This window comes from Glandiceps talaboti, chromosome 12 (assembly GCF_964340395.1).
Source record: "Glandiceps talaboti chromosome 12, keGlaTala1.1, whole genome shotgun sequence".
Classification (NCBI taxonomy): domain Eukaryota; kingdom Metazoa; phylum Hemichordata; class Enteropneusta; family Spengelidae; genus Glandiceps; species Glandiceps talaboti.
In genome coordinates, this window is record NC_135560.1 from 12,885,098 (window position 1) to 12,897,214 (window position 12,117).

At 34.8% G+C, this 12,117-nt stretch overlaps 1 protein-coding gene across 2 annotated transcripts in view; it reads left to right on the top strand.

Moving 5' to 3' along the window:
• The window catches only part of LOC144443365 (unconventional myosin-IXb-like), a 70,973-nt gene that overhangs the window by 43,620 nt on the left and 15,236 nt on the right, over window positions 1–12,117 (top strand). Inside the window, exons 13-19 of one of the 2 annotated variants that reach the window (XM_078132831.1) lie at window positions 1,708–1,755; window positions 4,878–4,917; window positions 5,286–5,390; window positions 5,760–5,951; window positions 6,738–6,860; window positions 7,403–7,552; window positions 9,990–10,168. In XM_078132831.1, the coding sequence (XP_077988957.1) occupies window positions 1,708–1,755; window positions 4,878–4,917; window positions 5,286–5,390; window positions 5,760–5,951; window positions 6,738–6,860; window positions 7,403–7,552; window positions 9,990–10,168 (837 nt within the window). Of the gene's footprint in view, window positions 1–1,707; window positions 1,756–2,521; window positions 2,744–4,877; window positions 4,918–5,285; window positions 5,391–5,759; window positions 5,952–6,737; window positions 6,861–7,402; window positions 7,553–9,989; window positions 10,169–12,117 lie in introns of both variants that reach the window. The other variant, XM_078132830.1, reaches the window with a different exon arrangement.

Below are 12,117 nucleotides of genomic sequence, written 5' to 3' on the forward strand. Positions count from 1 at the left end.
ATGTCTAAATTTTTATTTGTCTGTTTAAAAAAATTGCATATGAACCAACAATTATGCATGACTTGATAGTAATATACTAGCTGTTTAGATAGCTGTTTTTTAGCACAACTGAACTTGTTCAGTAGTGCTATAGGGATCGCCCGGCGTCTGTCTGTCTGTCTGTGTGTGTGTGTGGATGTGTGTGTGTGTGTGTGTGTGTGTGTAAACAACTTAAAGTCAAAAACCGCTGAACCGATTGCCACGATATTTGGTGGGTCCATTACTTTGGGTGTCTAGTTGGGAAATTGTTCAAATCAAAATGATCGCATCACAGGTGTGTGATTTGGGTCAAAAAATGTGATTTTTGGTCAAAAAACTTAAACTCAGAAACTACTGGGCAGATTGGTGCGAAATTTGGTGGGAACATTCTTAAGGGGGTGTAAAGTAAGATTTGTTCATGACGGGATGATTCCATCAGTGATATGCAAATTAGGGCTAAAAATGTGTCTTTTTGGTTAAAAATCTATCATTCTAAAACTACTGAGCAGATTGGGCTGAAATTTAATGGGAATGTATCTAGGGATGTGTGGACGAAGAAATATTAAACATACCATGATTCCATGAGTGATATGCAAATTAGGTGTAAAAATGTTCATTTTTGGTCAAAAACTTATATCTCAAAAAGTACTTGGTCAATTAGTCTGAAACTTGGCGAGATGTTTCTGAAACTGTTATTCTGCAGATTTTCTTAAAAACATTTTGACAAAATTGGCCCTAGCGACCATGACCACGCCCTTTAGCAACAACCAAATGGCAGTATATTTTGGTCAAATAACAACATCATCTGGTAAGAAAGTGAGTAAACATTCAAAAAATGTATGCAAATACCCTAGCAACCATGACCACGCCCATAGCAACAGCCAAACGGTGGTGTATTTCACAAAGATAACAACAGGGTTTAATAGATAATTGAATAAACATCCAAAAAATGTATGTAAATTTGCATAGCAACAAGACCACGCCCATAACAACAGCCAAATAATCACGTATATTGCAAAGATAACAACAGGAATAGAAAGACAGATGAATAAACATTCAAAAAATGTATGCAAATACCCTAGTAACCATGACCACGCCCATAGCAACAGCCAAACGGTGGTGTATTTCACAAAGATAACAACAGGGTTTAATAGACAATTGAATAAACATTCAAAAAATGTATGTAAATTTTCCTAGCAACAAGACCACGTCCATAGCAACAGCCAAATGATCACGTATATTGCAAAGACAATATCAGGAATTCATACACAAGTGAACAAAAACATACACAAATGTATGCAAATATGTCTAACAACATGACCACGCCCATAGCAACAGCCAAATGATAGCATTTATCGTAAAGATAGCAACATGGTTGGATAGGCAACTGGATAGTTATTCAGCAAATAAACACCTATTGTTAGCATAGACTAGCATATGGATAAACATTTTTAAAAACTACAGTTGTGCTACAACGCCATTGGCGGTATTTTTTTTATCAGCTTAGTAGAAAATATAGGAAGGGATTTGTAGCAGTGACGGTATCGAAACGTGAAATGAATGTTGCAATGTTACGTTAGAATTCAGCACTGTATGTGTTTTATATGAGACTGTTTTATTTCCATTTCTTGTGATATTCTTTGTTTTGTTCACTCTTTGATGTATCAATCTGTCTTCTTGTGTGTCTAGAGACCTCTTTCGTGTTGCCCAATGCTACATTCTGCTGAGACAGATTAAGTAAGTCACATGATAGACACCACCAAATCTGATTGGATTACAGCTAACCTGCTCATAAATGTTACTACTAACACCTGGTATACCCGGAATGTGCATTTCATTCATGTTTTCACTGTCACACTACAAGCTGTGTTGGTCGATCTATGATTTCTTTATCGTTTATATCTTGGCTCAAAGTCAGTATTTCTTCATATAGTGTCTTTGAAATATATCTGAAAAAAATGTGGTTGCTATGGTACAAAATATATTTAGATTTGAAAGTCATACTGTCAGTTTAACATATTTATCGCCATTCTATTGTGAAATTGCAATATGTCTTAAATTGGTTTCTTGTTTGCTTTTAAATTTCAAAATTTTACATATTCAGAGATTTTGATATGGGGTGGGGGGCTTATATTGTTCTATATCTGAATATTGAAAAAGTAAGAAAATGAAAAACAGCAAATAATTTTGCTTATTGATTTTTAATAATTAACTACCCAACTGTCCAAGTTTTATGTAACTGGTGTTCACACCAAACTTATGGTATTTGATATGAAACTGGGTTGCACCAGGTAGCCCCTTCCCTTCTCTGAACTTGATTTGTCAACCATAGCGCAAACAGTGGTTTCATACGATAGTACGGTATAATTGATACAGAATGTCAAAACTTTGATCACGCTATATAGAAATACTGACTTGGTCTAAGTATAAATTTCTTACTGTTTTATGTTTTGACTTTGTCATTTTCTAAGATATGCGTGGTCATTTATTCTTTCAATCATAGTGGTGCCGATCTTGATTCACATGTCATTAACCCCAGCATGATTGGATCTCTAAGTCGCACCTCATCACACTATGCCTTACCAAGGCGCATGCCATCTAAGAAGCGCAGCAAGTCGCAGTCCAATGAAATATTGGTCATCACGCCTGCTGAGCGTGAAGGCAGAAAGACACGTCGACGTACCATTTATACTGACGATTTTTGGAAAGCAACACAAGTCATGATGTATGTGTACATTCAATGTTGGCAGGTCATAGTACTGTTTAGAAGGAAAGCTGCTGGAGTCTTAAAAAAAATCTTGAGATATTTTGATGGTACCTCCTCATGTGTACTCTTTTTTTCTTCTGAGGTTGTCATCAAAATTCATAACACCCATGAATGTACAAATGTTTGAAACTTCTAATGAACTAACGTCATAAATTTATCACCCAACAGGTTGCCTTGTACTACTTTCAAATGCATGTCTGGAAATCGTAGTTATAAACAATCCCTTTTAAACTTAAAATGAAAAAAAAAAAAAACCCTGTATATTGTTCTCAGCACGTGCATGACATCCAAACTGACTCTAGTAGTTACGGTTACTAGATTCCAGTAGCTCTCCTTCAAATAGTGGTTGACTTTTCATAACATAGTGTCATAGCTCCCCATTCTCTCATGTTGTAAACATCAATGGTGTATCCTGATAAATTGTGTGGGGAATTGTGCTGCTGTAAATCTAATTGTACATAGTTGACTGTGTAGTAGTCTGTGAGGTACGTCATGACTAGGGCGCCCTCACACATCGGCCAACCCTTCAGAGAGGAGGTCGATGAGGGCAGAGTGACATGACGTATCTGATAGTCTTACTGTGCAGTTAACATGGTTAGTTTCCAAGTTAACAAGTATAGTATGTAACTAGTAGCATTTGAAGAATATACCACATGCAAGCCAAGTTGTACAATTCTATTCTTCTGCTAAGAATTCCCGCCAAAATTCATGAAAAATTATGTGAACAATTTCTTGTTTTTCTGCAACTTTTCAGCAAAATTTTATCTTAATTCAAGACTGAACTCAGAGAAATGGTGTAATTTACATACAAAAATCTGCATATTTAAATCTCTACAAAAATTTCCTACCCAAAATATATGAACAAGTTTTTGTTATTCTGTCATACATTTTGGTGCAAGAAATACACATGAAGTATATTTCACAATGTTTACATTGCCATTTAGTCTTTATAAAACTTGGCTTGCATAAACTGTAGTTGTATTTTTCTAATTTGAAAATAAATTACATTTCTTCACTCAGCTGGGAAATACTTGTGACAGAGAGAATCAGTCATTTGTGTTTCCTTTCATAGAGTGAAGAAAAATTTATGAAAAAAAATTTACTTGCATGTCTTTCAATGGTGATGTTAATTTCACGGTATTGTGGAAGATGCAAGATGAGGGCTTGAGATTTGAAATAGTTTTTCACTGCATATGTCACTATGTAATCAAGCACATACTAGTGTATAATGTTAGAACCATTGTATTGACCACATGTCCATATTTTGTATGTGAACACAGTGCCCAAATTTAACTTGTACACTTGGTAGTCTGTAGCCAAGTGAACAGTTTCAGCTACAGTTTTCTATTGATGTCCATTGATCTAACAGACTACCACCTCATAAATTTGGTTGTCGAGATGCATTGTTTAAGAGTCAGTTTGTTCTGGATTGCTAATTTCAAACCATGCAAAATATTATTGGTAATTTCTACCAACTTTCATATGTTAAAAAATTACTTGTGAAAACTAAAGTTATCAAGGGTTGTATTCTTAAGGTTATTGAAATTAATTTTCAAGTACAAGCTGCAGCTCAAAATTAAACAGAGCGAATTATCCTAATTTACACAAAATAAAGGCAGTGGTCATATGATGATATTGAAATGGTTATTAAATTACACTTTAATTGGACTATTAGCATCATGATACTAACACAACTGTTATGTTAACTTTTAACTCGATTTTCTTGTCAAATTTGATAGCCCTATACAGAGAGACAACGTGGTCAAACCACTTGATAAAGGGTGGACTTCTTCAGCTTGTTAGATTGCTGGAGTGTACACATACATGATTGTAATGTAGTTCACATGCTTTGGCTATATTAATGGTGCTGGGTGACTTGTGGTGTAAGGGATGTGAAGATGTATACCAGATTGGTTTGTGCAAACATTCATGTAATGCTTGGGTCAGTAATGTTGGCTCACAATGCACCATAGAAAAATAATAGCTGATAACATTTGGTTTTGTAACATAGTATAAAATTGCTTGAAAAAAAATGAAGAACTATGGTAAAAGTAATAGACTTTCATGTGCTGACTTTTCTTTGCCTTTTTAGGAAGAACAAGTCTTTCAAACCGTCATCAGGCCCAGTAAAGGTAAGTTGTGTTACTTGTGTAGTTTGCATATTCTGTTATCATTAGTTGTGTAGTTTGCATATTCTGTCATCACTAGTTATGTAGTTTGCATATGCTGTCTTCATTAGTTGTGTAGTTTGCATATACTGTCAGCATTAGTTGTGCAGTTTACATATGCTGTCATCACTAGTTGTGAAGCCATTTGCAGTTACAAAGCATGAATTCATATACAACGAAAAAAAACCCTTACGACTCTGTCACATCCAGATGTTAAATTAATTTTTGTGACGTACATCAATTTGAACTCTCTGAATGTATAAAATTACTATTGCGTGTCTCTTTTATTTTGTGAAATTCTGAAACTGTTTGCCTTCCTTTCTTGATAACAGGGCTTGAAGGATTTGAAATCTGTCAAGAAACTGGCACACAGAAGTTTACACAACATCCGATACAGTACCAAGAAGGTACAAACAACTGTAGGCTCTCAATTCCAGGTATGTCATTACATTATAGCCCGTTGAGGGCGGTAGCATTAGAGAGCGCCCCCAACGACAGTAATTAGTTAAATAGAACAATGTAAGTGAAAGAGTTCATAGTCGCTACCAGTACACAGTAACTGGTTTAATGTAGTCTATGTAACATTTTCTGCTGCAAATTTTCAAGACATAAATGATAGCATCAAAGATTGTTATCATATGATTGATCAGAAGTTTTGATTAATCATGATCAACCATGGATGCAGCAAAAATTACCCCAAAACAATGTATAAACTCAGTTTATATACCCCAACCCCATAATTGATATGAAGAATAAAGTTGTATTATTTTGATACTAAATATATCCTGCATCATTGAATATTTCAGATTTCCCTTAGTAAGTTGATGGAAGCATTGAACCAGGCCAATCCTTTCTTCGTGAGGTGCATCAAGTCCAACTCTGAGAAGGAACCATGTCGTATGGACCAAGATCTCTTGATGAGACAGTTACGCTACACTGGAATGTTAGAAACTGTCCGTATCAGGAGAGCTGGATACAATGTCAGATGGACCTTTGAGGTGAGAGGCATTCTAGTGTCAGTCACAAAAAGTGTATAGTTCTTAGTCTACAAACTAAACACTACACATGACTTTCCTTTAGCAGAAGTGAGGTTGAATGTGCTGCCACTTGAGAAAAACTTACACCACAATAATAGTTTTAGTTTATATGTGTCGTATATTACCGATAGTCCCTCTGCCAATGTCATAAAATAAGTAACAGAATTCAGTTGAAGGACGTTATGAAAGGAGATTAACCCATAAGATGCCATAGACTTTTCATGCAAAAGACTCCCTAGGCCAAGGACTTTTTCCACTACAGAGTAGGAAACACAGCACATGTCTGTATCATGTCTATAATTGAACAGGCTAAACAACCTGTTAAAACTATAAGAAAAGATTTCCTTTCATACCTAGATTGACATTACATTTATTGTCCTAATGACACTGAATTTTAAAAATCTGTGATTTTCAATGGATTTCCTTCATTTTCTCTATGAAATTGAAATTGAAATTGATGAATTTATTGAAATTAAAGTCATGATGTACAAAGGAACTCTTCCCAACAGTTGCAAGTTGACTTACCATTTTTACAAATAGTATGTGATGAAACCTTTTCAAACATCCCAAATAACTAATTATAGTACACCCCCTGACAATGCTGACAAGATGTCGGTGAACATTTCGGATTCGCTTTCAACAAATATTTTAACTCTGTGATTAGAAATTTCATTACTAATTGCTTCATATTTGTACTCATAATCTCTACACTCATTCATTACGTTATGATTTGTTCTTCACATACAGGAGTTCTGTCAACAATACAAGTTTCTCTTACCAAGTGAGTTTGAAATCTCCAGAGAAAAGATAGAAGAATTTCTGATCAACATGGACCTAAATAAAGAGCATTATCAGATAGGAGAAACTAAGGTAACGTTAAAGATTAATTGTGGAATATTCTGAGATTCAACTAAACATTGGTGTCATATATCTTGAGTATTTGTAGCATCAAATTTCTGGTTTTCTTGGGTATTTAGAAATTATTCTCCAATGTTTTTCGTCATTTGGCTAATGAAAATACAAGTGACCTGAAGGACCATGTCACTACAAGTTGCTAGACAAGTAGTGACAAAACCCTTTGGTCATGAGTATTTTCTGGCTGAATGAAGAAAAATATTGGAGAATAATATAATTATACCTCCCCAAGCATAAGTTATTAAAAAGTTTTTAGTCATATTTCTAGCACCATAGAACCAGTGATGTAGATATGGGTTGTCGTGACATAGAACAGCAAGGGTATATAATCCATATTTTCTGTTCAAAGACAATAACTTGGCATACGCATGGCATACTAGGCCTTATAGGATTCAAACAAGTATGCTACAATTCTACTTTTCTAGCTATCTAAGAGTGTGTAACTTAGCTAATTTATTTTGACATCTCTAACATACATGACGTTGACTTTTGCCCAGGTGTTCTTGAGAGAGAGTGAAAGGATAAAACTACAGGAAATGCTGCACCAGGAAGTACTACGGAGAATTCACATCATTCAGAGATGGATTAAAACCATACTAGCTAAGAGGAGATACCAACAAACAATAGAAGCAACAGTTAAAATACAGGTCAGTTTTGTACATGTCACTCTCATTCCAAAAAAGAATCACATTTGATGTAGAAACTACTGACAGACAAGAAAAGCTGTTACCGGGGTTTTTCACACAACAATCCATACATCATTAACTCTACAAATTTATCCAAAAAAAATGTAAGTAGTGATTTTGAAAAAAAAAGTGTTGAACAGCCTTGAATGCTACATATAATTATAAAGCTGAAATGTTAGATATATACAATTAAACCTGTCAATCAAACGCGCTAAGGATTATATAAAATATGGCCAGATTTTCCAGATAGTCCAGACGTCATCAAAGTGTCCTCTTACATGTAGCTAGATAAATGGTTGCTCATCTCAACATAAATTACTACAGCGGCAGTCAAGTTTACTGAGATAGATACAAAATAAAACTGCTGTTCTTCAATGTGGTAGACTACACAAGTGGATATTCATAGAGATTGATTACCGTTTGTCTGTATATTTAAGTAGGTCATTTGTTGTTTCTTTGTATTTGTGTATTTGCTTGTTTGGTTGTTGTTGTTGTTGTTGTTGTTGGTGTTGTTGTTGTCCACCTATATTTATACAATGTATTTTGTAAATCCTTTATGATTTTTTTCTATTCTGTCAATATTGCAATATACTCAATTTGACCAGCAGCCCCAGTATTTAGTAATTCCTAATCCCTAAGATTGTAAAAGGGGACGGACTCGACTAGTTGCAAACACAACTATTTTTCGTCTCCCTTTCCCAAGTTGAATACTTCATATAATTGTAGAATTGTTATGTATATGTAAATATATATTTCTGGGAATAAAGAAGATTATATATGTACAGTCATAATAGCAGTTCCTCTGTTGTGAGGATGTAATCATCCTGTGATCAAGATAGTGTAAACTTTTGACGTCCCCAGAATGTACACTACAAGGTCATCATAAACGCTATCCTACTGTGCGCAAACGTCCACTCAATAGCTTATGTCTGCATATCTCAACAATTGTTTTAGTATTTGTCTATGTTATAAATCGCGAAACCTCAATTGTCGCTGTCGTATATTCTTGTGACCTTTATAAAAACACAGGGTAACATACATATTTGATATCCAGTGATTACGAAGTACTTGTATTATTGAAATGCATAGGAATGGCAGGCAGCAGGCTGACTTAAAGTGTAATTTCCAAGTGACTAACGGTTTAAAATGTCTACGTTTGATTCCTAACCTTTACAAAGTAAAAAGTAACATGTATATTTAATAAGCAGATCAAAAGGTAAAAAGTATGAGCTATACCTGAAGCGTAATTTTCCTGATAAATAAAGTTATGAGTGTCTTTAGTTTCCCTTTATGCAGCTAATATTAAAATGTATATTTCATGAGTAGGGACATCATCTATTGAGATGGCTTATAGTTAAATGTAAAAAGTATGACATATACCTGAAGTGTAATTTTCCTGATGAATAATGCTACGAGTGTCTGCATCTTCTAACCTTTTTGCAGCTAAACATAACATGTATATTTCATAAGCTAAAATGTCATTTCCTGAGCTGTTTTATCAGTCAATGTATAAGGATGAAAAACGTCTAAAGTGTAATTTTCCGGATGAATAATCTTTCAGATAGCTGTGTTTTATTTCACGCAGCTAAATGTGACATGAATATTTTATGAGCAGAAACGTCACCAAATTGTTTTATTATTGAATACATATAGGTATGCTCCGTAATCCTTGTGCCTACCGAGGCTGCAATGGATTGTATGCTCCTCAGGGAGTTGAGGAAGTATACAGGGCCATTGTGCTGCTAGAGATCTGTGCCATGGGGTAATAATTGTAAAGTGCTTTAAGGACATAGTGGGAAAGTATTATGTATAAAAACCAACATTATGAAAAGTTGAACAAGTGTAACGACTTCTATCTGTATAAACTTTGAACAGCTATATGTTAGCATTCATATAATGCAACTGCAGCCATTTAGTATAGCTATCTTTACAGTTAGTAATAGTGAAATGTGGGTACCTAAAAGGACATTTTACTTCATGCTAGGGAGTCAACAAGAAGATTGACTAATTCTCAATAACCTTTAGGAATGCATTTAAGCATGTAGACCAGAAATCAGGTTATCTACCAAGACATTGAAAGTTTACAATTTGTCTGACAATCTCCTCCCATTACCCCCCCCCCCCCCCCCCCCGCTCCACCCCCTGGTCTGGCCTCACCCACTTTCAATCACACAAAAGTAAAATACAAGTAATCAAACTATTAATTGTCTTTACCTAGTTAATATTTACAAATTACTTTCTTAACATACAATTCCAAACCCTTTTGAAATTTTTTTTGCAATTTATTAAGTTACAAACACAGACTATTTATTGTCAATATTATTTCGCATTGATTTAAAAAACGTAAAGTAAATAAAAACCCATTTCTCAACCATGTGTTACTGTTTCTTCACAACAGGCTAGCGTTCGGATGTTTCTAGCCAAAAGAGAACTGTACATATTGAAAGAGAGAGACTTAGCAGCTTGTGCCATCCAAAGTACCTGGAAAGCATACAAACAAAGGATTCTGTACATGAAGCTGTACAGAGGCGTTGTCTGGTTTCAGAGTATCTATCGTGGCAAGCAAGGCAGATTATTGTAAGTAACGGTTAGCTGTGTATCTCATAGTATAAGGGGAAAGATCAATAGTTCAACAGATGGTAAGAAAACTAAATTCTTCTAGTTCAGGCGTTATTTCTCATCCTACAAAATAATTTTATGTTTTAGTGGATCTGTTTTGTACCCCTAAATACAAATATTTCCTCTTTTTTAAAAAAATGTAAAATTGAGAAATGAAAGAATTTTCACCATTAAAATGCATGGTACATTAAAAATACTGTAAATCGTCAATAAAAGAGCTATTTTTTTTTACCTGACTACATATACTGGCTTTGTATTCATAGCACTACATAGTACTACACAGATTTGAAATTGATTTGCTGTCTGAAACAATTTTGAATTTTTTTGCCAGTTTAGTTAGATGGGGGGGGGGGGGGGGGGGGGGGTATACGACCTAACTATAGTAATTTAGTTTTCATCCTACGTTGAACCTATTGATCTCACTCCGGGGTGGGGGTGGTGGTGGGGTGATGAAAAAAATAATTTCAGATATATAAAAATTCAAATTGTTATCATAAAGTTAAGATTGAAAATAATGCAAGCATGCATTCTAATTTCATTCTCAGTGATTCCAACTGTGATTGATTGACAAAATAAAAATTTTATGTCAGAGAGAATATTTCGTTCTGTCAGTGCAATAATGTTGTATCTGCTATACAATTGTGAAGCAGTTATAACCTTTTTTTTCACTGACTCAACAATTTATGATAAAACCTTTCAGATTGTTCAATCCAGATAGCTTTGTAAGTGAAATCATTTTCTGCATTCCGATAGTCTGGTTTGTAGAATCAATCTTATATCTCCCAGTACTGGGTAGTATATATAGTGGTAGGCATTGCCTTGAGGGGGTATACGAATGGATTACATTATAAGATCCACCCATCCATGCAAATCTATCATTCTTCTCTAATGCACAGTTTGATTTTATAAAAACGAGGTAATGAGATGAAATCCTGTTAGTCTGTTCACAGAGTGTCGATAACATTAACAAGTAACCTGGACTGAATGTAGTCTGGCAGCTGATATCATGTAGTGTCAGTTTATTTCAACACGGTACAAACCCTGTACTGTGTTTGGCAACTGAGATCACGTGATATCAGTTTATTTCAACACCGTACAAACCCTGTAGATTGTGTTAGGGATTGCAAAATATTACAGCACTATAGCTACAAATAAAAACAATAGAAAATTTCTATATATGTGCACAATATTGTCCAGGATTTAGGAAAGCTGATCTACAATGTAAGAGTATTATCAAATGGTTAAACACCACTCTAAGATACTCTGTCTCCATTCTCTGTGTTGAAATCTATATAATTGTAATCAGTGTGCCCTCTAAGCCAATTTTGACGCACCACTGACGTACACAATTTCTAGTGACGCACCCAAATTTAGTGTTCCCCTATCTCTTACTATGTGTTGACTCATCATTTTGACTCACAACAATAAAATTTGGCTATCATTAAGAGGGAACACTGGTAATTGCATAAGATACAGGGTGGTATTAGTATGCTCTGCAAAGCTAACATCATTTGTGCGTATACTTGGACTACTAAATTTTTTTAATTTTATCAGCACTTACTCTGGGGCAGCCTGTATATTATTAAATATGTTCATCTAAATTTACCAGCTATAAATAGTATAAAACACAAGAGTGTTTGCAGGAATGTGCAGAAAGGAGATATCAAGGACAGATATATTATTCATATGTGGACAAGATGACGACTGTAAGTCGGAGTCTGTAAGATTCCCAGGGCAGTCATCGATGAATGAATACACTTTTAGAAAAGCTGTACATTCTAATTCTTGAAATGTCAGAAGTTAATAACCAGAGGGCAGTATTTCAAAGGGCTCAGACTGCATTAGTATTTAAGGTGGTTAGTCTCTGATGGGTATCAGTTCACGTTTAGATATACTTAGGTTAACGT